Raw genomic sequence first — 23,700 nt, 5'->3', positions numbered from 1 at the left:
TTTTACATGGTCCGTGTGTGCCATGCTCTCGGTATTTTTGAACTGAGATAAACATATGTGAGGCACTTGATCAGTTTTTGCCAAGTTCCCGAGAACATAGCAGGGCAGGATAAGCTAGTATAGTCTGAAAACCAGTGGAGAATCAGAGGCATAGTCAAATTGTGTCTAAATTTGGAGTGATAAAAGGCTTTTCAGCAATGCAGTTGGGTTAAATTATTTAGTTACATTTGTGTGTGAAACCATTTATCTCCTGGTCAAACGCTTTGTATCTGGTTCAAAACCCAAATAAATCCTAACTTACATCTTTAGATAAGATAAGATACATGTTCTGGATGTGTTTACCATTTTCTCTAGAAGCACAGCTTAAGGACCTATGCCTGTGATAGTGAGATGACATCAGAATGTGTGTTTCATTCTGGATATATGAAAAATGAGAGTGCTGGCACTTTAAATTTCATAAATTGCACTCATATACACATTTCCTGCAAGTAAAGTGAAATTAAAGTGAATATTAAAAAAATCATTAATACTCAGGGCACTGGAACAGGAAATCATTGTTTCACCCCAGGAGGTGAATAGCTTTCAACACTAGCTTTTTCTACAGAATCTCACACTTTGGAGCTGTAAATCTCACCCTTAAGGACAGTCAGCCTATGAAACTTCTTTAAAAGTTTGAAGCGTTTGATCAAATATCACAGAATTATTTTTACTCAGTAGAAATGAAGAATTTTATTGAACTTATAGCACAACAGTAAATGTATATGATACAGCATGACAAAATCCTGTGACTTCTTTAATTCACTGACACTGTCAAAGCTGTGCAATCATTAATGTTACCAGTATAGTTTCTAATATCATACTTTATTTAAGGTTTTTGTGGAAGCAGGCAGTTTTTTTTTTCCCATGGGCACTTCTAAATGAACTTTTGGAAGTTTTCATAGACTACAAACTTTAAAACGTCTTGTTTGTGAAGTACATGCAGACTCTTCATCCCTAACATCAGGATTTCTTTTCTTACACATTTCAGCATTTTTGCTGAACACCTTTCCAACCTTGAATAGGGCAAAAAGTAAAGTTTTAAAACCTGCGTGCCTATTTTGGTATGTCTAAACTCTCTGTAATAGGTGAATTATTCCAATACTTAAGCATTGCCAAATTAATTTAAACAACAAGGCACATGATAAATACATCTTGTATTTCGAATAGGATTTTTGTGTGTTGTACCTTTGGCATACGCGATGTTAGTAACAAAGCGGGTAAGTATGTAAAATTAAACAAAAAAGCAGTGAAACGGATCCTCAGCGCACTAGCGACTGACGGCACAGCTACAGAGACAGCAGACAGTCGGCGCTCGTCTTAACATACGGGTTCGGGCGCAGCAATGTCAGCACTTCCGGGCGCAGCAATGTGAGCGTGTTCTGCGTGCGTGGCGAAGGCGGAACGTGTGACGTGGGCAGCCCGGAGCTCGGAGGTGTTTATTGTTCCTTCTGGTCGCCGAAGAGAAAGAGGCTGGTGAAGCGGAGTGAGACTGAGAGAAAGCACAGGCTTTTCCCCCCCCTTCCTCTCTCCACAGCTTGAACGAGAAACACAGCGAGGGAGCACAGCACAAGACCCGGGCAGAAACAGCATCCCAGCGGCCATGGCATACGCGTATCTCTTCAAATACATCATTATCGGAGACACGGGTGAGCAGCCGCTGTGTGACGGCGTAGGAAAAGAGAAAGAGAGAGAGAGACATTTACGTCTCTCTCTTATTTCCGCAGTGTTGGAGTCAATGACGTGGTAAAAGCACAGGGACGCCAGGGTGGGAGGGCTGCTTAGTTTCTTTTCCCCTCCGTTAAAATAACTGATCTAAGGTGACATAATTGCCGTTTGGCAGGTGAAATGACAGCAGCCGCCTCGGCGCCGGCCTGCTTGTGTCTTTCCATTGCGAATGCGGCGAGGGTGGAGGGGAGGTGGGGGCTCATTGCATTGAAAACACCAAATAACCCTTTTCCCGAAAATGGCTCCGGAGAGGACGGACCCGTGTAGCAAGATGCGCCGGCCCTCTCTGGGGGGCTAGACGGGCAACTGTTTGACAAGTCCGCCCGCAGATCGCCAGCTGCCCGTCGTCATGTTAACGTCTGCAGGGGAAGGAAATGTTTTCGCTTTGGGGGGGGAAATGGCGTTTTCAGCAGTTTTGCAGTCTGTCAGCCTTCGGGTTGACTCTGCTTTTCGGTTATGTAAAAAATCGGCGACAGGGTTTTTTGTAGGCCTAGGTGGTGATGGGGGTTATATTTATGCATGCCAGCTCACCTGCAACACACTGTTCCGCCTATTGGGAATTAATAGTATAATCGGAGGTTGGAGGAAAATAAAAAAAAAACTGGCCTTGCAGTTCTAGCTGTCAGCGGAGCTCCGTGGTTTGTTTCGCATATGCTGGCTTTACAAAAGTCTGGGCCTTCGCTAGATCCTTGTCATTTCGCGATAAAGATGCCCTTTCATCTTTTGGGTTGCTGAGGCGGTGTGCGACACCTTGACCGGGTTTCTCACATTTTTTTATTAGCTGAAACGGGGAGGAAAGCCCGTGTTGTTTTGCTCTCTGTTCGTTCTGAAACCCTCTCTTAACGCACTGACCGTCTCAGCATCACAGGTTATAACATACTTTCCTAGATGGCATCCGACTAATGTAAACCTACAGATCCAGTTCAAAAAATAATCTTCCGTCATTCAAATATGTCATCCCCTACAAATCAACGTTTTGTGAATTTGATAGGGTTTCTTAAAATATAGATCCCAAACTATTCTAGATAGACATGGACGTTATTATCTGGAAATAAGGAAAGAACATGTTTTTAATGTATTTATTTAATAGACTGGCACATAGGAATAAAACTTGCACACAGCTTGTTATCCTCCCCATGTCCTAAATGAATTAATTCAGTACTAATTTTGCCACTTGGTAGAATAAGTTTTAAGTGACTTAGAGTAGTATTATATTTAATTATTTAATAATTTACTTTATACATCAGTGAGCTGCATTACTGGTGGCAGTACGTGTAGTTATGATGTTGGTTTATTAATCGGTTATAAACCAGTCAAAATAGTAATGTCAAAAGTAAGGCTAATGTCCAGGTCAGTATTTGCAGAATTGTGATTTAACTGCTACCTTTTGCACAACAATATAAATGCAGGTTTCATACATTGGCAATATAAATGTTGTCTTTAATTTTGCTGTAGATTTTAAAATTATTTTTCCAGAGTCCAGAGAAGTTATCGGATTGTGTTTCTCACAAGATGTACATGTAAAGTAATTAGCTGCTGTGGTCTCAAACTTTGGTTTATGAAGTAAACTAACATACAAGTGTCCCCTGCTCAATCCAACAACGCCATTTATTTTTCACACATGGCTAAACCCAGGTCTTCAACGAAATGTAATTGCCCGTCATAGCACCCTCTTTACTAGTCTTATTTTTCTGTGTTTGCTGAAAAGTACCAAAGTTGTGCCTCACGGTTAAATGTTATTGAGTCATTTAAATGGGCTAACCTCAAAATGGTAACTGCAGACATTGACACAAGGCCTGTGTCAGCAAGGCTGAATTGGTACAGCTCCCTAATACTTATTTTATAATGCAATGGTTCAGATCTTGCATGTGATATTGCACAGAGGGTAGAAATGTGGTGGGTGTACTGTGTACTGCAGTTCAAAGCTCATGCAATGTGGAATATCCATCTGGGACTACACTCCAGCAAGGGTGTGGAGAGCTGGTGTGCTCCTGTTGCTCAGTGTCTTCCATAGTAACGAGCAGTAAGGATTTGACTTAGCGCATATCCTCCAGGTTTCCCTGCAGGGCATTCCATGCCTTTAATGAGGGCGGTGTGCTGAAGAAAGGGCTGGTAACGTGTGCTGATGTGCATCTGTATTTAAAGGCAAATGATCCTGGCAGAATTCTGGAGCCAGTAGTAGTCTTTGATCAGTGCAATGACCAACTTTAAGTCTCTCTTGGGTTGGAACGTGTCTGCCAAACTGGCAGACAAGCCTTTTCAGTGAGTCTCGTTTACTTCTTTGCTGTAATGGGAGAAGTAGTGCAAGCTCTGTGGGACAACATGAGTTTTAAAGGATGTGGTGTGTAATATTTTAGAGGAGGAAGAGATGACCGTGAAACTGAAGCTCGGTGGTGACTGTCTTGGAACCAGAGGAGGAGAGGGAGGAGGAATGAGAGACAGAGCGAAGGAGAATCTGACAAGATGAGGACGCAGGCAGAGATAGGAAAATTTAGTTTTAATTTGTTTTAGAAAAGTTAAATCTAGATTTAAGACTGAAGTCCTGAGGTCATGCTCTTTGCCAATTCGATATTCATTAGAAAAAGTTTCAGTAGTCTCTTTTTTCTTTAAAATACTCTGTCAACAGGCTTTAAAATACTGTTTCAAGAAATGAGCTTGAATACTTTTAAAAAAAAGGCTGAACATTTTCACAAGTTCAGGTCATGTTTCATCACGCGCTGCTACCATACTTCCTCCATACAACTTCCATAATAAAACTGCCCCTTATCACAGTCTTAAGTAGCTTATTTAGCATCTGGAAATCAGACAAAATAGTTTTTCAGGTGTTTATTGGAATTTTATTTAAATAAAAAATTATAAGGAGGGTGAAATCTACATAATTCTACCATGTGAAATAGCCTATAGACTAGAATAATTTTATGTAGTAATTATAACAATTTGAGGAGATGAATATTGCATTGAGTTATTAAAAGTTCTTCATTCAAATTGAAGTTGTAATGTATATTTTCTCCGATTATTAGAAGCCACGTTGAAAGCAAATCACATTCCTGTCTCACTTGGTATCTTGCTCATGGGTTTGGTAAAATTAAAGTTTTCAAGTTTTTAACCACTCTATATTGAAAGCTGTCAGGAATCTTGTAGATGTGACTGTTTATTAAAACAAAACATCCATAATAACTAAAAAAGGCTTTGTAGTTACATGAAACAATAACACCACCCAGTCTTATTTTACTACATTACTTACCTAGAAACTTTTACTTACCAAATCTTGTTTAGTTTGAAAAACAAAGTGGCAAGAATAATTATTCTTAACAGAAGGTCTCCACACCTTTGGAACTCTGTGACTCTGCTGCCATTTTAATCTTTTGTACACAGCAGGACCACAAGAAGATTTATTGTTAAGAGCAGCAGTCTGGCATTTTCACAGAAGCCCACTGCAATAGCTAGAAAAAAACTGCACAGGTACAAGGCGTGGTAGTCATAGTGTCATAATCGCTGCTGCTACCAGTACATTTGCTCTCAGCTAGAGGGGAGTGATTTTTACCACAGGGACGCCTGGTCCCTTTGCTCATCAGTTAGCAGCATGGGAGCTGCTGGAAGCCAGTCTTGCTTACTCTGGGCTTCCTGGATGACCACATGGAAGAACTAATGTCTTGCCTCTACATCTTAACATGGAGACCAGATTTCTCTGTTCTTTTTCTCTCTGGCTTTACGTGACTCTTTTGGATACATCATTTTTTTTTATTTGAAACCTTCAAAGGTCTTCTGTTGTGATCAGTTTGTACAGTATATATACACGTACGTGTGTGTGTGTGTGTTAAGAGTAGTGGGGTAGGTACTGTAGAGCTCCTCAATATCGTATAGGATATTCACTATACAGACTGCTCTGTGCCTTGAGTCTGCCTTTAGGATTTATTACATGGCAGCATGTGATGATATTGGGGTATTTTGCTGAAGATATCTGGGGTATCTCTGTTGTATAATAAGTAAATCTGCATAAACCAATTAAGATAAAAACAGCAAATCCAAAACTAATGTTGCTTTTAAACTGAACTTTTAATTAGAGTGATATTAGGAATAGTCAGAGGGCTTAATTTTGCGTTAGCATGTGTTAGCATGGGGTGGTTGGTTTTCCCAGGCTACTTTTTAAAAAGTTTTTTATGACATTTTAGTGTTTAATAATCCACTTTGCACTGCTGTGAAAAGAAAAACTGCATTTCAGGTTTTGTTCAAAACCTAAATCAGAGACCCGATGCATACTAGTGACTGCTACAGTATTCATTATGGAGTGCACAGAGCCTTGTTACAATTGATTTGTCATACCTTCTTAAAATTTGTGCTGCACCATGCATCCTACCCAGTTTCCTCAATAAAGCACATTCATAGAAAGACAACATGAGCAGGGATTCAAGCATGTGAGTAAATATGCTTAACCCGGGTTTCTCTTCACTCATGTGAAGAGAATTTATTCGTGTGACTAACTCCAAAACAGTCATGTCATGTAGTATGTTTATGTAACTACTGATTTTATTGGTATTGTAAAAACTCACTATTCAGGATGTGCGTGTTCTAATTATGGAGGGACATTTTCATAACAGACTGGTTCTGAGCCAGGTAGTTGAGCTGTGCATATACTGTGTATGGTTTTGACTAAACAGCAACATCCAGGCGTACTGTCAACGTGTGGAAGATTGCAGATCAGGTTGGACCTGGTGCTTTTACTGGGTCTGTTCAAAAGAGGCTCTCTTTAGGTTTGTGATTACAGTATATAATCTTTTAAAATGTGATGCTTTGTTTTCTAAACAATACATTTGTAGGGAACAAAACAGCTTGAGTCAAACTGTCACTTTCACTGGCAATTAACACACTCCCTGGTAGAAACTTTAGTAGGGGAAAGTGCTCTAATGAAACTACTTTTTTTTTTGCTAGAGCCTTATTGTATTGTAGGTTTCCATTGGGCAGAAGAAACTGAAGGATGGATTGAAAGTTTTGACTATTCTGCAGTCATAGTTTCGAGAGTGATAGCCTGATTACTGGAATGTCCCTGATATTGAATATCATGTATTTTACTTGCGTTCCCTCACTGATCTGTTGTCTAAAACTTGAAATACACTTATCCGTCTCCTCTGTTCTCTCTCTCCTTGAGTATGGTTGAGACAGAATACACATATTAGAAACTGCACTAAGAAGAATTAATATCTGTACAAACATGGAAGTATCCAATGCTTAAAGTCTTTGATTATACAGTATATGTATGTAATGGTTACAGTAACCTAGTGATCACAGGACGAACATGCCTATTCCACACAAAGACGGGCATGAACCCAGAATCGAATCCTGGACCTTTAAGTTGGGAGGAAACAGTGCTTCTGTAGTTCATAAATCTTGTCATTGTGCTTCCCTTACTGTGTGGAGACAGGCACATTTTAGGTTCAGATTTATACTGCATACTGTACAGTATAAATAAATTATATATTTGTAGACATTATCTGGCTGAGGAATCTTCGGTATAACTTGTTCAAGATTCAGAATTAACTGTTGGGATTATTTAATTTTATAATGCTACTCATCATTGACTTTCTTAGATTACATTACAGTTGTAGTTCTTATAAAGGGAGAAAAACACTCTCATATTAGTGTAAGAATATTTCATATTTTTTGCCCATTTAAATGGATCCCTATCAAGTATATGGACATTTTGTCAGTCTTCATTCTTGCCAACTGTAGAAGCAGCCATTGGTTTGCTGTCCATGCTTTTAATCTTCAGGATTCCAGTTTAATGCAGCACAAGAATACAGGTTGAACATGTAAAGCTGAATAAGTTCTCACTTTAACACTCTTGAGCATAGCCAGCAGGAGGCAGCTTGACAAAGTGTTTGAGACAGTACATGTTACACTTCAGGGTGAAAAATGTCACTTGGGTGACACACAGGCAGCTGGCTAATCTGTCTAAATGTTCTTCCAATCACTGCTCATTTCTCATCATCTCGTGCTTACTAAGTATGTCTGTGAAATGTCTTCATCTGGGTGTCTGTACCATATGTTTGTTGTATAAAATTGTATAAAATTACTAGGTCAATAAAACCCTGAAAAAAAAAGCTACTGTGTAAATAGCAAATAATTTTGTAAATAAAACATTCATTTAAGGTCAGGTTTAAAAAAATGAAGAAAGCTTTAATACATTTTAAACTAAAATAATAACATTCAATAAACGACAGTCTAGAACTAATCAGCTAAATACCTAAAATGGGAAAAGTATTAATTTAAAAAAATGGCATTTAAAAAGCTCACAGTCAATTGAAGGACCAAACATAGTCCATGTCACACATCTATAAGCCACATGACAATAAACAGTCTTCACATTTTACATTAAAAATTACTTTCTGTACAACTACAGTACATAAACAGTTTAAGTAAGTATATCTTTGCGGTTTCAAGTCCTCTGGGTGGGAGTATATACGGAACACCCCCTATTCTTATGGGGAAACAGGGTTTTAATCATCCATTTTTGAGTTGCATAGAGATTTCCAGGAATCCCTTTGCTATGCAAAGAACCACAGGTATGTATATAATGAGCATTTTATATGTAATTTGTGTACTGCCTATGTGGTATGTAGCAGCTAAGACAACAGGGATGTAGGCTTATTGAAATTTTCTTCTAGAATATGACCTAACTTCAGCGTCCCCCTTGCATTGGTCTGTTCCTGTGCCATTAGTAAATTGTACTGCTGAGAAGATATTTAGATAGAATGTTGCCTTGAGCAGTCTCTAGCTTTAATTTTTTGCAAGATTTGGATAAATAGCCCCACGATTTGACGCCTTTTTCAGTTTTTTTAATATTCAAAATATTACATAACATCATGTAATGTTTTTCTTTTATTTTTTAGGATTGTGTAAAGGTTAAACAGTGCATACTTCGACTTAGAAGAGAAAGTGTTTTATATGGCTTGTTGCCATGGTATTTTACTTCTGATAAACTGGGTAAAGTAGAAAATATGCAGTGTAATAAAGCCCGAGGTCTTTTTAACCTTACATTTAGATATTAATACATCTGTACCTATAAAACAGACAGAATCAGCTATATCATGTGGTATCTACAGTACATTTCAAGAAAACTACATTGGGAAGACATGTTAGGACAAAGTGATTAAACTGTGTGCACTTTTTTTTTACAGTGCATGTTTTTGGAAATTTTGTATCAGCTGTGTTCAGCTACTCTGCTACTCTGGCTACTCTTTCATTTGATGTCTTTGCTTCTGTAAAAATCCTAAAATGTCTCCATACAAGTAGAAGACAAATGAGTAAGCACCAGAGTAAATGCTGGACATGAAGTATATTGAAAGCACAGGCTTTCACACAGGTGTGACTCGTACGTTAATTAAACAAATGGCATCCCAGCATTCTTAGGGTCCTGTATAGAAGTGCTAGACAGGCCTGTTTGCTCATGATTTTGGCTAGTATGGCTGCAAGAGGAGACCTCAATGACTTTCAGGGATAGGGAGACTTGAGGTTTCCTGGGGTACGTTTGGCAGGAACTTCAGTGACCAACATAGCTCAGCTTGATGGTTTTGTGAGCATCAGTGTCTAGGGTGACGTGAACTTGGAACTTCGAGGAAAAGGCATCATTAGCTATTGGCAACAGTGGGCAGAAGTGCGTGCTCCAGGATAACTATATCTATACATTAATTAAAAGTGCAAGGCAAAGCAGAAGAGGAACTGGCAATCCATAAACTGCAAATTTCAGCCTGTGATGTGAGCAGCAGGATGAATCAAAACCAATCTGTCAGAACCCCCAACAGAGCAGGATACAATAGGCATGTTACAGTACGCAAACCACTCATCACTCATCAGTGCACGTTTTGCGAATCCAGTGGTAGAGAAATGTGATATAGACAGATGAATCATCCTTCACCATGTTCTCAACAAACAGATAAGTGCAGATGTAGCACCGATCTAAAGAACTCTCCAGCCCTGAGTGTTTGGTTCTACCGGTGAAGTTTTCTGGTGTTTCTGGGGCACATTTTCCAGGTATGATTTGGATATACTCATTTCCTTAGAAGGTCAATACTGATCGCTAATTAATGATACAGAGTGATCACCGTCACCCATGATGCAGAATTTCTTTGTACCCATAAATATGTGAAAATGTTTGTTCATATGCTTTACTGTTTTTGTGTTAAAAAATTTCTGGTACCGTACGTGGCATGTTTTAATTTTTCCTAAGGATTTAGTTGTGGCCTGTAGGCATCCCTCAAAGGAAGTGCCTGCTTCACAGTAATATATCATACTATAAGTCAGGAGTGACTAACTCATTTGCTGTGGTGGTCCAGATGCATTGTATAACTTACAGAAAGGCCTTTCGCAGTGTTTTCAGTTTTTCTTATTTTCCTTTGTGCTCAAATTTACTTATGAACTCTGCTTGAGGAACAGATAAGACCAGAGGTCAGGAAATTGGCACGTAAATGGATTTTTAATGACACATGCAGTAAATGTCTAATTAGGTACAAAAATTAAGTGATAAAAATGATAAACTATGCTTGACTCATCTGTAATTCTCTACAACATGCTTCCCGATGAAAGCTCTTTGGCACAGAAAAAAAACATTTAATTTAATTTTGTTTATTTACTGTATTATTTTTAATGGGGCTAGCCTATTGTTTTCACACAAACTCGCAGTCCGTGCCGCTAATAGCATTTTTCACACTTGTGAAAGTGTAAAGTAAAATACTGTAAAGACGTGGGAAGGTTTTGGCATGCTTTGTGGACTGTCTTGATGGAATCAAGATCTTTTTGCCAGGAAAAGGTCAAACTGCACAATGAAAATTGGGTTTTGCATTTTGATTTCAGGTTTTCCGATGTTATGGCGTGATTGTTTTCTTTCCCGATTTAACCAGACAACCTTCATACCATCACGACATTGATTTTTCAGTGTTTCAGTGGATGGGCGTTGAGGACTTTGTAATGAACCGCAGTAAAGTTAGGTTGACGTTCGATATTCTTAGATGGTCTTAACAAAACCATCTGGAGATGTCAAACTTAATTTTGTTGAGAGTGATTTGTCAGTTCTTTCACAAATTACATTTCTATCTTTTACATATCTATCAACTTTTGAGATGCAGTGTTTCAATACCTGTGTGTAGAAGTGACACAGATTAAAAACCACTGATATTTAAAAGGTCGCTATTGGAATTTTTCAAATTGTTTTGAAATGGATCAACAGATTTCTGTGAACATGTCTTTTTTATGCATGAAGTCAGTTTTTTGTCCCTCCTGTAGCTGGTTAACAACTGAACACTCAAAGGCTTGGGTGCTGCTTAAGTGTCAGCAAGGGAAACCAAGGCCAAAGACTACACTAAATTCTAAGATGTATTATAATTTAATATGCACATCTTTAATTTTCAATTTTTTTAAAGATGAATTTTTTTATTAATAAAAATGTAAGTAGGCCTAGTACTGACATTAAAAAAATAGAGTGTAAATAGTGTGCAAATTGTAAAACCAAGAGTGTGAGCTAACTCTTGGCTCGCCCGTTCTGAATGGTTGCTGACCCTGGAGAGCACAAACGCTCGGCAGCTGTGTGAGGGGCTAGTGAAATAAGCTATAGCTTCGGTTACTTTTTTTCTCCAATCAGGCAAAAGCTGCTCACCACATTTTGTAATATTTTGCTAGATCTCTGTGATAAACAGCAGTGGATTTCACTTGTCTTGGCTATCGCTGTTGCTTTTTCGCCTAAGCTGCCTACCGTTTTTGCAACACTTCTACCACAAAAATAAATTTCTCCCCTTCTCTTAACCCTCATGACCTTGTTTATTTTTGTCTTTAATAACATTATTAAAAGGCCCTTATTTCTAGGTTTGCAAGCATCCCTTTCAGATCATTAAAACTCATTACATACAGTTTTGGTGAAACCAGTGGTGGTTCAGATGCTGATGTTGCTCTGACGTTTGGAGGAAGGGTGTGTGCAGCTATCGGTGTTCCAACATTTTTGTGCAAAGACATGCCCCTGTCAAATTAGTATCTGTATCATCAAATAATGGCATAGCCTTTGAATAGAGGTGGAGAACCACACGGAGCATTGAGCGTGCAAGATGATACGATAACATCACCAAGGATGCCTGCTTGGTGTCTGGGCTATGCAGACTCTGAAAAGGTGTGAATTACCAGACCTGGTCTGCTGGCTGCATGTTTGACACCTCTGCATTAGTCATTCAATTAAGGTTAAACATCCTATGTACTCATTTAGCTCTATAACAATAATAGAAAATTGGTTGAGAAGGAACGTAGCATACCTACAGAGTACCACAGAAGAGTGGTATTGGAAGTGCTCTTTTATTAGATCACTTTGTTGGCCCTATACAAATTCTTGCATTAGGAATTTCTTTTCACATACCCAACTTGCTCTCCGTGACAGGGAATGCACAGACAGGGAAAGAAGCTTGGGGACAGAGCACATGGTCAGCCATTTATATGGCACTCCCGGAGAAGTTGGGGTTAAAGGCCTTGCTCAGGGGCTCAACAGAGTAGGATTTCTCTGCTGGTTGTGGGATATGAACCACAGCCATAGACACAGATACTTAGCCACAGAGCCACCACATGGATAACATAGTTTTTTTTTCTTATAAAATATACTTTAATCAGAAAAAAAACATCGCAATAGTAAACATCTCACACATTAATTCTCCAAAAAACAACGGCGGAACGGCGGTGATTGTCCGTTATCAATCGTTGCAAGGGTGGGCGGATTTGCGCTATTATGAGAGTCCCTCCAAACCCTACTACTTGCTGTCAAACATTAATCCCTGTACAGGGTCCATAGTCCTTTCCAGCGCTCCCTTGCCGTGGGGAAACCCCATTTGGCAACGTCGCGCTTCATCCTCCTCCTGAGGTCCGCCAGGATCCTCTCCTCCAGCTCCCTCGCTCCCCACTCGATGTTGTGCCGGATGAGATTGTTCCTCGCGTCCCACAGGCCTTTCTTTGTGAGGGACAGCAGCAGCCACATCAGGAACTGCGTCCCCTTGTCCAATCCGGTAGGTGCCAGCCCCAGCAGAATGTACTGGTAACTGAGCACCGCACCCGTCTCCAGGAGTTGCATGGTGTTGTCCATTCTGCCCCACACCGTCTTGGCGAAGGGGCAGCTCCAGAACACGTGCTCCTGAGTCTCCTCGACGAAACACGTGTCCCGGGGGCAATGCGGGTTCCTGGTGAGCGAGTGTCTGTAGAGGACCTCTCTGGTGGCCAGTCTCTTGTGTACGGCCATCCAGTTGAGGTCCTTCAGTTGATTGTCCAGTTCTTTAGGCTGTGTCCTTTCCCAGACTTGTCTGGGAACTCGCAGCCTTTCGTCGGCGACCAGATGCCCCCTCACCTCTTTGTACAGAGCTCTGTGGTTGGTGCAGAGCTCTGGCTGTCTCGTGGCCTCGTACCTCCTGCTCCACTTGACAGTGTGGGTGTAGAACTTCGGTCGCCTCTCTGCCTTGGGCCCAGTGTTTGACCACTGGACCAAGTGCCTCATCGGGACGGAGAGCCACAGCCTGACAAAGTACTGGTACTTGTGGCCGATGGGCTCCCGCAGCGCCCGACAGAGGTTGCAGAAAAAGATGCAGTCGAGTTTCAGGGGGAAATGTGGGACATCTCGACCCCCTTCCTCAACCGGCTGACACATCCGGTTTCTCGTGATGTACTCGTACTTGCCGCCCCAGACGAAGCCGAAGATCATCCCTTGCAGCGCTCGTCTGAGTCTGGCCGGCAGCGGGTACACCACCGCCAGGTAAACCAAAGCCGGCAGGACGTCTGCTTTCAACACCATCACTTTCCCCGTGTAGGACAGCGACCGCGTTTTCCACAGACCCAGCTTCGCGTTCACCTTGGCGATCCTCTCGGTCCAGTTGTTGGTCTCGTTGTCCTGGCTCTGGAAGGAAACCCCCAGTATTCTGAGGGGCTCCGTGCAGAGCTCGAGACCCTCCGGCGCCGTCATCCTGTGCTTCCAGGGCCCGAAGAACTTCAGTTTGCTCTTTCGGCGGTTGAGCTTCGACCCCGAGGCTCTGGAGTATTGCTCCATGACCTGCAGGGCCCTCCTCAACCCCCTGTCCGACCTCAGGAACAGCGTCGTGTCGTCGGCGTACTGGGAGATCTTCAGGGTTTCCCCCGCGCCTCCCGGTATCTCCAGGCCGTCGATGACAGGGTCCCGTCTCACCGCCTCTGCTAAGGGCTCTGTGAAGAGAACATAGAGAAGGGGTGAAAGGGGGCAGCCCTGTCGTACTCCGAATTCCTGGGGAATGAAATCCCCCAGGTTTCCGTTCACGTTCACTCTGCTGCCCACGTCAGAGTACAGAATCTGAATCCAGCGGCTGAAACTCTCTCCGAAACCGAAGCGTTCCAGCACCCTGAACAGATAGCTGTGGTTCACTCTGTCGAAGGCTTTCTCCTGGTCCAGGCTGACCACCATCATGGGCACGTTCCTGTCCTCGGCCCAGGCGATGGCGTCTCTGGTCAGCTGGAGGTTCCAGCTGACGGATCACCCCTCCACCCCGCACGTCTGGTCACTGTTGATGATGTGGGGGAGGGCGGTCCTCAGTCTGCCGGTCAGGAGCTTGGACAGGATCTTTACGTCCACGCAGAGCATCGTGATCGGCCTCCAGTTTTTAGTTTTGCTGTTCTTAAAAGGACTATTCTTGCCAGCAAACGAAGATACAAGCTACAGAGTGAAGATGAGATTTCTGACTAACAGAAGCCAGGCAGGCCAGGGTGGGAACAGGAGACCACAGACCAGGATGGGGAAACATGGGACAGTCACGCATGTACACTCAGATGACATGTACACAAACCCCTGTCCTTCCCCCCAAGTCCAAGGACTTAACAATGTTCCTGCTTCTTCCCAACTATTCCAGATAGGTTCCCATATATCCCAGCATGCTCTCTTGGGGCAGACATCCCCAGCCCCGTTGCCTGTCCGCTCGGTGCCCATCGCCGCCTGATGGGGGCGCTACAGTATGAAGGCCTACATACAACATTCACACCTTAAGAAGGCTCCCCAGCTGAAACTGTCTCTTTTCTTTTCAGCATGGAATAAACCTTTCCTTGTACCTTTGCATACTTAAGAGAGTATGCTTATCATCTCTGCATGTAATGTCTGATATTCTCTTTATCTTCAATTCAATTGTAGATTCTTGATAAGACTATTTTCTATTACGTTGTCTTTAAAATGTATAAGTCTGACTGTTTTACTCTATATTTTCTATGCAATAGTGGTTTGTATGGTCACATACACTGTAACCGGACATTTTTAAAATGACACATGAAAAAAAGTTAAAATGGGAATAAAAAAAGCATCGCATCATAAATGTTGTCTGTACGGTCACCTGTATTTCAAATCCCTGGGGGTGCTGCTGTTGTATGCTTGCGTTACTTAGATTGCTCCAAATACCCTGCTGCATGAATGGGTGCTCTCTGGGTCATCAGTTTGAAAGAGTTTTTCTCAACTGAATTATCTTGTCCAAAAACAAATTAAAAGCTTGGCGTTGGATATCTCTGATCATCACATCCACCGTGATTAGTGTTTTAGTCCATCCTTCTCTGGGAAAGAAAGCTGATTTGGTAGAATTTCAGGACTCCAGACTCACCCAAGAATCAGCAAACTGTATTTAGCATTTTGTTAGCTTTGTATTAGTTTTACGTACATTCAGCCTACACTAGCATGGTTTTAAAAGCAGTAGGTGATTATTTGTAAAAAAAAAACAAGCAGTGAATTATTTTATTCCTTTCCATTCATATTTCATACCGTTAGATTTTGTTTTCTTTGTGTTGCTGCTGTGATGTTGCCATTCGGCTTCAAGCTACACATCCTTTGATTTTCAATTGGTATTCTTTGTCTTGAATGAAGTAATCATTAAAAGAGTAGTTCAGGTGGGTAGCTGCGTCAGCATGCATAGGCTATAAAGGAACAAGTAACAGGTTTATTCCATGCTGAAAAGAGAAGAAAGAAAGCATGTGAAAGGAAACGTTGTCTCTTTTCGTTTCCTTTCACCACCATTAAAAAAGTAATCTTAAACAATCATGTGGATCGTTGGCCAAATACAATAGGATGTATGTGTTTATTCTTTTTTTTTTCCTCAAGCGCAGTGATTTGAGCCCCTGCTTAGCAACAGCTGTTGCTGTTGGAGACCACTAGAACAGCCTGGAGGTGTTTTACTGTCTTTACTGTTTGTCTACATAGTAAACATCAGTGGATAAATCTGAAACCATTTTTTTTTTGCCAGTGAATGTATCTTAATACTTAGTTTAATGCACCTAAAATGCCATAAAAGTGCATACAAAAGAAATGGTCAAAGTTCCTATTTTTTATATTGAAAAATAGCATCTGTGCATATAAATGATTAAAGCATCTACATTTTACATGCTGCAGCAGTGTGGAGCAGTGGTGAGGATTCTAGATTCCAGACCTAAGGGTCACGGGTTTAAATCCCTGGTGTGATGCTGCATATGTACCTTTCAGCAAGGCACTTTATGCAGACCCTGCTCTATGAATGTTCTCCAGGTCTTCATTATAAATATGTTATAAATATCAGTGGCCATTTCTGGTAAAATAAAGAAATATGTTATAGGATAATAATTTGTATGCAATCTCCTGCTGTCAAGCTGGGGAACGTTGTCAAGAACAGTGACTTTAAAGGAACGTGATGGAATATATGTATACAAAGCACGTGTCCTGAAATAGTGAGACAAGGCTACTATGCTTGATATAAAGTACATGAAGTTTATAGTTGTGTATAGATGTAAGCTGTAAGTTTATGAATGTTTACATTTACTTTTATGAAATGTATTTATAGTTAACAAAGCATTTTAGGTTTTTGCATTTATAGTAGGGTTGTTTATATGTCGAATCAACTGTGTTGCTGTGTTTCAGGGCGATATAAGACATGTATACATTACCATTACTTTTAATTTCTGGCATTACCATTCAGAACAACCCAGGAGCTTCACTTTTTAACATGTTTATAGCTGTTCATTCATCCACTTATTTTGAACTATGTAAGGTTTAGTGTTTGATACAGGACGAAATAGTCATATAAGCAGGTCTCCTCTAAGTATTGAACAGATTGACAAGCAAGCAAGTGGACAAAACATGAGCTATATCGGTGCCAGTTTATTGAAGTAAATGTTCTTTTTATGATTTTGTTGAATTGGTTTAACTTATTTTCCTTCTTGTTCAGCAGCCAAATACTGTTTCTAGTAACAGCTTCCAGGCATGGTAAGGCATGATACACAGCTGTGCGCAACTGGTTACTGCAGATGGTAAGAAAGTGCTGCATTGCAAACAGCTACAAATGAGAGGCCATTTGGCCCATATAGTCCATATGGTAGTTAATAGCGATTTGATCCACAGATCTCATCCAGAAAGCAACCTAGAAGAGCCTGGCAGTACTGGGGTGGTAGACTGCCAGACCTTCTGTAAGTGGTGTTGTGGCTCAGTATACAGGATTCTCTTCCTTTTGGGTTTTCCGATTCAATCCCCCAGTGAGGTGCCCTGGAACATTGTGCCGTAGAAGGTGCCATCTTTCGGATGAGATGTTAAACTCGGCTCCTGATTACTTTATCATTAGGATTCCGTTGCACTCTTCCAAAGATTAGTGATTTTAAACTCGCCGTCCTGGCTTCATTCCATATTGGGCCTGCAGTTTGGCCGCCCTAATGTTCCTGCTTAATTCAGTTGGTGAAGCAGTATCTCATGTCTCCATCTGATCTGATCTGCGGTGGGGTTTCTGGCTTGTGATGGCGGCCACCATTAAAGTGTGTCCTCACCTGTTTCTAAAGCACTCTGGGATCTTTTGGGATTAAATATGCAGCTTAATGTGTTAACAATTTAGCTCTTTTCAGTGATTTTTTTGGGGGGGGGAACTGAAGAGTAAAGATATTACTTTTTTAAATGGAACAGTTAGGCGGATATTTTTCATTTAGTTCATGTATTGTTAATGCCACTATGGGCACATTTTAATAGAGCTGGATTTCTGTCACATTGAGCCAACTAGATTTCCAGGATCACCATTAAATACAAACAAAATGATCGTTTATCCACCTTTACTGAAGCTTGCAGTACTTGTATTGAACTTTCATTCTGATACGCTTATTACATATTGCACATGTATAAGTCGTCCTCCCGGACAAAATCATGATCCCTTTTTCATTTCACTAAAAACCTGGGCGCCTTGCACAGTTCAACGCAAAGCTGAAAAGAACTCTGGGAAGTGCATTTATTCTGTTGCCCTCTTCCTGGAACATGAGTAAAATGCAACTGAGAAAAGTTCAGTTCCTTCCCCTTCAGGTGTGCAGGATTGTGTATCCCTAATCACATTATTTATAATTAAAGACCTTTGATAAGTAAAGTTTACTTGAAGGCGCAGAATTAGAGAAGAGGGGGGGAGGGGGGAGTGCTAAAGAAGGAAAGGAATTTAGGAGTGACTATCATCTTTTCTAATGCCATTTTGAATGTTAAAAACGTAATAGGAACATTTATCTGCATTATCAGTTTATTTTTTATAAACATTTGATGTGCTAGGGTGAACAGATCAGGGCAAACACACATGGGTTGATTGTTTACTGCCTGCAGTGCTAGGGTAGGTTTGAGGTCCATTTACATTTAATAAGATGTGACCATTCACTAAAATCAGGACTAGGAGACTTCTCGGTTTTCTATATACAGTTTAGAATTTATAGTTCAAAGCAAAAGTTTAAGTAAACACCGAAAAAGTTGTTTTTGCCATTGCTTTTTAAATGGAATGTATTCAATTTTAAGCAAAGTGTGTTGAATATAATGGAAAATTATGACTTGAATGAATTGAATTATGCTAATAATGTATGACCTGGGAGACATATTCAAAGTGTGTTTGAAACTATTCATGTTGCATTGCAAGGGTGTGGTTTTGAAACATTGGTCATTGCTTACCTAAGGGAGTGGTTGAAGCATAATCCTTCTTTGAGTGATAAGCCCGCAATGTAGCATGCCCTCTGATTCAGCGTGTTTTCCTCCTTGTTGATCTGAAACAATTTAAATATCGGATCACCATCGACATGCTAAGTTCAGCTCACTACTGAATTGTCTGTACTGATATTCTTGATAATAAAAAATATGATGATTGCTAACTTCTTCTATTATTGTGGGTTCAAAACACTGTTAAGCCACAAGTAATTTTTCAGCATGGTATCAACTGCCTTGTGGAATCAAAGCACCTAACCCCACTGAACAAGTATAGAAATCAATTAATCATATGCTGTGCTGCAATGGATAAGAACATAAGAAACGTTGCAAATGATAGGAGGCCAGTCAGCCTATCTTGTTTGCTTGCTAATAGTTAATTGATCAATTTCTTGATGGATGTCAGGATATCAGCTTCAGTAGTGAGACTGGATCAGAACGGCTGTACATGAGACGAGTTCATTCAGCCTGTTGTGCTCTTAGAAAGGCTGGTAGCTTGTTCCAGATTTCTATAATCTTTTGCATGAGCATGTGCCTCACATTCCATTTTAAATGCACCTCCAAATCATTTCCACTTGTTTCCTCTGGTTCTTGTTTCACTGGTTCTGAAGAAAAAATGATTATTCAATGCCTCAGAGGATTTTGAGTGCTAGGATCAGGTCTTCTTGTAGTCTTTTCTTTTCAAGGTGAAAAGATCCAGTTTTTTAGGTCTGTCAGAAGAGAACTTTCCTTTAAGCCACAGAATGCATCTGGACATCTACACAGGAAAATTATACAATCTTAAATGATCTTGCCACTTTGTATACTATGATACAGTATGATTTGATAAATCATCCCTTAATTCAAATTCTACGCTTATAATTGTATGATGGTATTTACTAGCATTGTTTGCCATTTTATTGCTTACACACATTGTCTAAAGATGATAAAGGTATCGGAATAAACGTGATGTGTAACTTCATGAAGCTCTGTGTTTACGGTCTTATTTGTACTTTATCTACTACCTACTTACTGTATAATGACGTGCACTTGCCTATACTATATCATCAGCCAGGTATTTCCCTGACCTCTTGCATAGTGTTTACTGATCCTACTAGTTTAAAATATTCTGTAAACCTGACTAGTCTGCTGACTATACCAGAATCTAGATCCTTGATATGAATTAAAAAGAGCAGTGATTCAATTACAAATTCTTGTGATGCTCTACTAATTACATCACCCAAATTCGCACATCCATACCATATATAGATTCTCTGTTTTTCATCCATTAGCCAGTTTTCAGTCAAAATACATGTTTTCCCTTGAATGCCCAGTGCCTGCAATTGAAAAATTCCTTATAAAAGATTAAAACCTAAATCAATTCTATACTTTTTCCATATACATTCAGTTCCATTTTACTTCTAGACTCTTTCATATCTTCTCAGTCTCAGTCCCATATTTAAAAACCTTTATTTTAGACTGTGTATGTTTCAAAATGTACTTTAAGGAATATCTTGTTCATCTTTGGCCAGATGGAATCTGCGTTTGAAAACACTAAACAAATGCATGCATTCCCTTCAATAGGTTTTCTGACAAAATGTGTAAGGTTGAAATCATTTGCTGTGATTGAGTTTCACTACACCTGGGTAAATTTTCCCCAGTCTGTGTGAGCACAATTAAACTCTCCCATGATAACAGTGTCCTTAACACACATTGATCCCAATACTCATTTGTTTTAATGCCTCTCAGTATGCATCCCTGATTTCATTAAATAGGAATAATGAAAATAATGAAATTTTAATTTATATCTGAATTTGATATTCTGTAATGTACTCCTGAGACTGAATCTTTTCAGTGTTTTTTTCAAGTCAAAATCTGAATAGATACTCTTAATTCATCAGGGTTATCTTCCTGTGCCTGAATGCTCTGTTTGGTATATCGTGTTATACCTGAATTTCCATCTTCCTCTTCTCTTCACAATGCCATCTACTACTAGCAGCATATTTTGTTCCAGTGCCTGTTATCCATGTGTAATTATATGCTAATTCTGGGCCTTTAAATTATTTTCTGTTCCTAATACTCCTGGCATGTAGGCATAAGCATTTACTTCTAAATGCCTTTACTTATTTTGTTTTTCTTGAGTTCTTGTTTTGGCAATCCCTGTGAATTTCATTTGAAGGTTTTCATTGAATTCCCCATTCTACAATTGTCATTTAAAAATGTTTGATTTTCTTTGTCGATCCTCGCCCCTAGCTGGGATCAGCCCACTGCATTCAGAATCTACCACAACATATTTCTTCAGAGGTTTAGCCCTAATTAATTATTGGAGTAGTGAGCAGCATCTGTTCGTCCTGAGTGGAGGATGAATTCCATTTCTTTCCTAACCACTTATTTTGTGAAAGCTAGAAGCGTGTGTTACCATACTGCTCCAAATAAACCCTGGCTGTAAGTGCTGCTGTGGCACCACGTGCCTTTTAGTACTTTTCAATTAGAAGGATGCTGCAGTTTTGTTTGGCTTTCCAACAGGCTGGTCAGTGTTATTTCTGTTCATTCACATTTGAGTGTATTTATTTTTCTTCCTCTGGAGGGTCTTAAGTCCTTGTCTCCTGAAATAGTTTGATAAGAAATGGAAGAAGCTTGACAATGTAAACATTTCAAGAGGAACACATTTGTCTTGGGAAACTTGAGAAGTACTTGTATTTTTAGTCTCATTTTCTTATCTGCTCGTTCTTTACAGGGGTCTCAGATTTTGTTGTGCGATGTTTCTGATGCATGCTATGATTTTATTTTTCAGGAGTGGGGAAATCATGTTTATTACTACAGTTCACAGATAAGAGGTTTCAACCTGTGCATGACCTCACTATTGGTAAGATTTTTAGATTTCTTTTTATTGGTTTAAATGGTGATTGGGTACTGGTGTGTCTTACATTTTTAATGCTTTTTGAAATGTTATTCTTATTAAATATGTATTGTTTTTTATGTGACAATATAAAATATACCTAATAGTTTTTAGAAATCTAATAGCAAATTATAACGGTTTAATTACATGATAACTGAACCTGAGTGACATCTGAAGACATGGAGTTTATTTTTAAATTTTAGTTTTAGTTTTAAATAAACATGGTAATATAGAGAATACTTTATTCACATTCTCTGACATGCAGAATAATTTGACTAGTATTGTAATTTCACGTTTTTAATTAATTTCTTTTAAATACTTTTTATCAAATAGGTGTAGAATTTGGAGCGAGAATGATCACTATTGATGGAAAACAGATAAAACTTCAAATTTGGGATACTGTAAGTATTCTTTTTTTCTTCTGACTTTGTATTATGTTAAAGCAGGACAAAAGGTTATTCTGTACTATGCATAAAAGTTGGAAACTAATTAGACCATATCTTAACCAAAATCCATTCTACTGGGGTAAACAGCCGCAAAAAGATACACAGCGTTTGTTGTTAACCACAGATAAGGAATTAACAGTAATGGATTTTCACTTTCTATTCAGTTAGTTTCAATCATAAGTAAATCATTCAACAGCAGTTATAACAGCTCCCTGGTTTTTAGTACTATGTAAAGTACTTTAAAGGGAATTAGCATCCTTTTCCTTGAAATAAGATCTTCCTCTGCACTAAAAGCTTGTTGGCAAGTTAAAATGTAGAAATAAAACATTTATATACTCAATATAGAGTTTCTTTTGTTTTGTTCTAACTGAGCACCCAGCTATTTAAGTGAAGTAATTAAAGAAAGTTCAACTCTGAAAATAGGTGTGTATTTAAAGACTGTGCGTAGGTTTTTATGAGGCAGAAAAAGTTACATGCAAAAGACTGTTGGTTGCATTTAGGCTTCAAGTAAGAGAACACAAGCCAGAAAAGAGTGCTACCCTAGAATTAGTCTAGGGAAACCCTGCTCTAGGGTTTAGTTCAGTCTTAGCTGATTGAATTTTAAAAGAAAGTTTACAGGGTTATAAGGTGGAGTATAGTTGACATATCCTGCCTGTTTGGTTGCTATTGGCTCAGCCATTTGTGGATCTTGTACAGACATTTCTTTCAAGAAACCTGCTTCGACAGCATGGCTGGGTGGCTTGTTCCCTGCTTTCACAACCCTTTGTGTAACAGTGCCTCTGCTATTACTGGTTAAATGTACTTCTTCAGCACCATACATTGAAGCCATAATTTGTGATAAATCTACTATTTCCATATCTTATTACTCCAAATACAAAAGTGAAACTAAATTAAAATGATTGGTGTTTTTTACATGTACTCTAAATTGTATTGGCAAAACCAATCAATAGTAATAATTTGAAGGTTGTTTACAGCGTCACTGTCCCAGAGAATAAGGAAGAAGCATAGGTGTTAAATAAATCACCTCTTAATAAAACACACTAATATGAATAAAGGGGTAGCATTTTGTCCTGCCTTAATTTTCCAAAGACCATAAAATCCTAAGCAAAATCAAAATCAATATTTGTTGATAGATGAGATATAAAATTGCACCTTCCTTTGATGTTAATTCCACTGCTAAAACTTGCTACTTTGTGGAGTTTGGACAACATGTTGTCACCAGTTAACCCAGTAACTTATGTTGTGACATTCAGTTTTGGACAGTTAAATCCTGCACAGCAGATACAAGTCACTAAGTTAAGAATGTTATGTTAGCGGTTTTAGGCTAAATGTATCACTGTTTGTGATGGCCTGTAAAGACTCAAATTGGCCTGCAGGTGGAGACAAAGTATGTGGTGCAGACACTACATACAAAATCTCCTGAAATAAAGGTTAGGCATTATTTATGCAGCTAGCTTAGCTAGCCAAGAATGAATCCCCAATCACACAAAATTACAGCAGTTGTTTAAAGGGAAATTTAAGATCGTATTATTGATATGCAGTGTTGAATCCCAAAGGCTGAGGAGGTTTATGAAGTGAATGAATTCTTTATTCAAGCTCTATTACTCAAGCAGACTTAGGATGTGATAGAGAAGGGAGGTTGTCAC

At 39.5% G+C, this 23,700-nt stretch overlaps 1 protein-coding gene across 1 annotated transcript in view; it reads left to right on the top strand.

Moving 5' to 3' along the window:
* The first annotated feature begins 1,419 nt into the window (after window positions 1-1,419).
* rab2a (RAB2A, member RAS oncogene family) overlaps window positions 1,420-23,700 on the top strand; it is a 39,967-nt gene continuing 17,686 nt past the window's right edge. The window contains exons 1-3 of the mRNA XM_088918634.1: window positions 1,420-1,685; window positions 21,504-21,575; window positions 21,942-22,009. Coding sequence (XP_088774760.1) covers window positions 1,640-1,685; window positions 21,504-21,575; window positions 21,942-22,009 — 186 coding nt within the window. The 5' untranslated portion in view covers window positions 1,420-1,639. The remainder of the gene's footprint in view (window positions 1,686-21,503; window positions 21,576-21,941; window positions 22,010-23,700) is intronic.

This window comes from Atractosteus spatula, chromosome 6 (assembly GCF_055471065.1).
Source record: "Atractosteus spatula isolate fAtrSpa1 chromosome 6, fAtrSpa1.hap1, whole genome shotgun sequence".
Lineage (NCBI taxonomy): Eukaryota > Metazoa > Chordata > Actinopteri > Semionotiformes > Lepisosteidae > Atractosteus > Atractosteus spatula.
The sequence above is the reverse complement of the archived record's forward strand: the minus strand, read 5'-3'. Positions and strand labels throughout refer to the sequence as shown.